At 39.6% G+C, this 2,097-nt stretch overlaps 1 protein-coding gene across 1 annotated transcript; it reads left to right on the top strand.

Moving 5' to 3' along the window:
- Positions 1 to 557: 557 nt before the first annotated feature.
- On the top strand, positions 558 to 1,376 carry LOC308494791 (ADP/ATP translocase 2-like; the record flags this gene model as incomplete). The annotated part of the gene is made up of 1 exon (XM_081042725.1): positions 558 to 1,376. One exon carries the CDS (start codon positions 558 to 560, stop codon positions 1,374 to 1,376), a length of 819 nt encoding a protein of 272 aa, XP_080898851.1.
- Between the last annotated feature and the right edge of the window lie 721 nt (positions 1,377 to 2,097).

Below are 2,097 nucleotides of genomic sequence, written 5' to 3'. Positions count from 1 at the left end.
TTCTTAATTATGTTTGACAGTGGAATCGAAAGTTATAAAACTCTTTGATGTGGTTCTAAATGCATGTAGAGGAAATTTTGACGATCATGTTATAAGTGGGGGAGGGTAAAGGGAGGTAAGATGTCTGGACTCAAACTGGTAAAACAATAACACCAGTAGACTGTGATAAGTTACACAAATGTAACGTGATTCCTAGAGCAACGACTAAAGAAACTGTATAAACACTCAAAACCACTATTAATAAATTAAAATAAAAATCCAACAAATGATCAAGTAACCTACAGATAGGCAGGAAAAGAAAACAGAAACGGAAAACGGAATGAACACAGAGGAATTAAAAAAATAAAATGCTACATTTAAGCCCTCCCATACAAATCATTACATTACATATAAATGATCTAAATAAACCAATTAAAGAAAACAAATTGCTACAGTGGATTAAAAAACATGACCCAGCTGAATGCTGAATACAAGAAACTCACTTCAGCCCAGAGCCCGGAGTCCCAGCTAGTTCCTAGCCCAGTCTTTCAGTTGCCTGCGTCTTCTTCCCTTTCAATATGACAGATGCCGCTGTGTCCTTCGCCAAGGACTTCCTGGCAGGTGGAGTGGCCGTGGCCATCTCCAAGATGGCAGTAGTGCCCGTTGAGCAGGTCAAACTGCTGCTGCAAATGCAGCATGCCAGCAAGCAAATCACCACAGATAAGCAACGCAAGGGCATTATAAACTGCGTGGTTCATATCCCCAAGGAGCAGGGAGTCCTGTCCTTCTGGCGTGATAACCTGACCAGTGGCATCAGATACTTCCCTACCCAGGCTCTCAAATTTGCCTTCAAAGATAAATACAAGCAGATCTTCCTGGGTGGTGTGGACAAGAGAACCCAGTTCTGGCGCTACTTTGCAGGGAACCTGGCATCAGGTGGTGCTGCTGGGGCCACCTCCTTGTGTTTTGTGTATCCTCTTGATTTTGCTGGAACCCGTCTAGCAGCTGACGTGGGCCAAGCTGGAGCTGAAAGGGAATTGAAAGGGGACTGCCTGATTAAGATCTACAAACCGGATGGAATTAAGGGCCTGTACCAAGGCTTTAATGTATCTGTGCAGGGTATAATTATCTACCGAACTGCCTACTTTGGTATCTATGACACAGCAAAGGGAATGCCTCCAGATCCCAAGAATACTCACATCTGCATCAGCTGGATGATTGCACAGTCCGTCATGGCGATGGCTAGGTTGACTTCCTATCCATTTGACACTGTGCATTGCCACATGATGATGCAGTCAGGAAGCAAAGGAACTGATATCATGTACACAGGCACGCTAGACTGCTGGAGGAGGATTGCTCGTGAGGAAAGAGGCAACGTTTTTTTCAAGGGTGCATGATCCAATGTTCTCAGAGGCATGGGTGGTGCTTTTGTGTTTGTCTTGTATGATGAAATCAAGAAGTTCACATAAGTTATTTCCTAGTCTTTTCCTCCCCCGTGAACAGGCATGTTGTATTATGGAACATATCTTGAGAATTCTTGACAGACTGTTGGCTGTCTACTTATCAATGGCAACTGTTTTACTGGTTGAAAATGGGAAGCAATAAGATTCATCTGACCAGTTTTCTCCTAAAGCCATTTCCATGATGATCATGATAATGATGGGATTCAATTATATTTTTTTATTTCAGTTATTCCTAATGAACAATAAATTTGAAGAAATAAAAAATATCTGAAATACATTTTTTTAAAAAAAAACTCACTTCAAAGATAAATTAAAACTAAAAAGATGGGAAAAGATACGTCATGAAAATATTGACTAAAGGTAAGAATGATTTTAGTAATATCAGATAAAGGACATTTCAGAGAAAAGAAAATAACCAGAGATTGAGAGGTACATTAAATAATGATAAAAGGGTCAATCCATTAAGAAGAAACCGCATCTTAAATGTTCATGTACCAAACAACAAAACTTCAAAAAACATGTAGCAAACACTGATAAAATGGAAAGGAGAAATAAAAAATACACAATTATAGTTTGAAACTTCCATATCCCTTTCATAATCATTGACTGAATAACTAGACAGAACATCATCAAATCTATAGAACTCAACAATGCC

Source organism: Rhinolophus hipposideros, assembly GCF_964194185.1.
Source record: "Rhinolophus hipposideros genome assembly, chromosome: X".
NCBI lineage: Eukaryota > Metazoa > Chordata > Mammalia > Chiroptera > Rhinolophidae > Rhinolophus > Rhinolophus hipposideros.
This window is presented reverse-complemented; position numbering and strand designations above follow the sequence as displayed.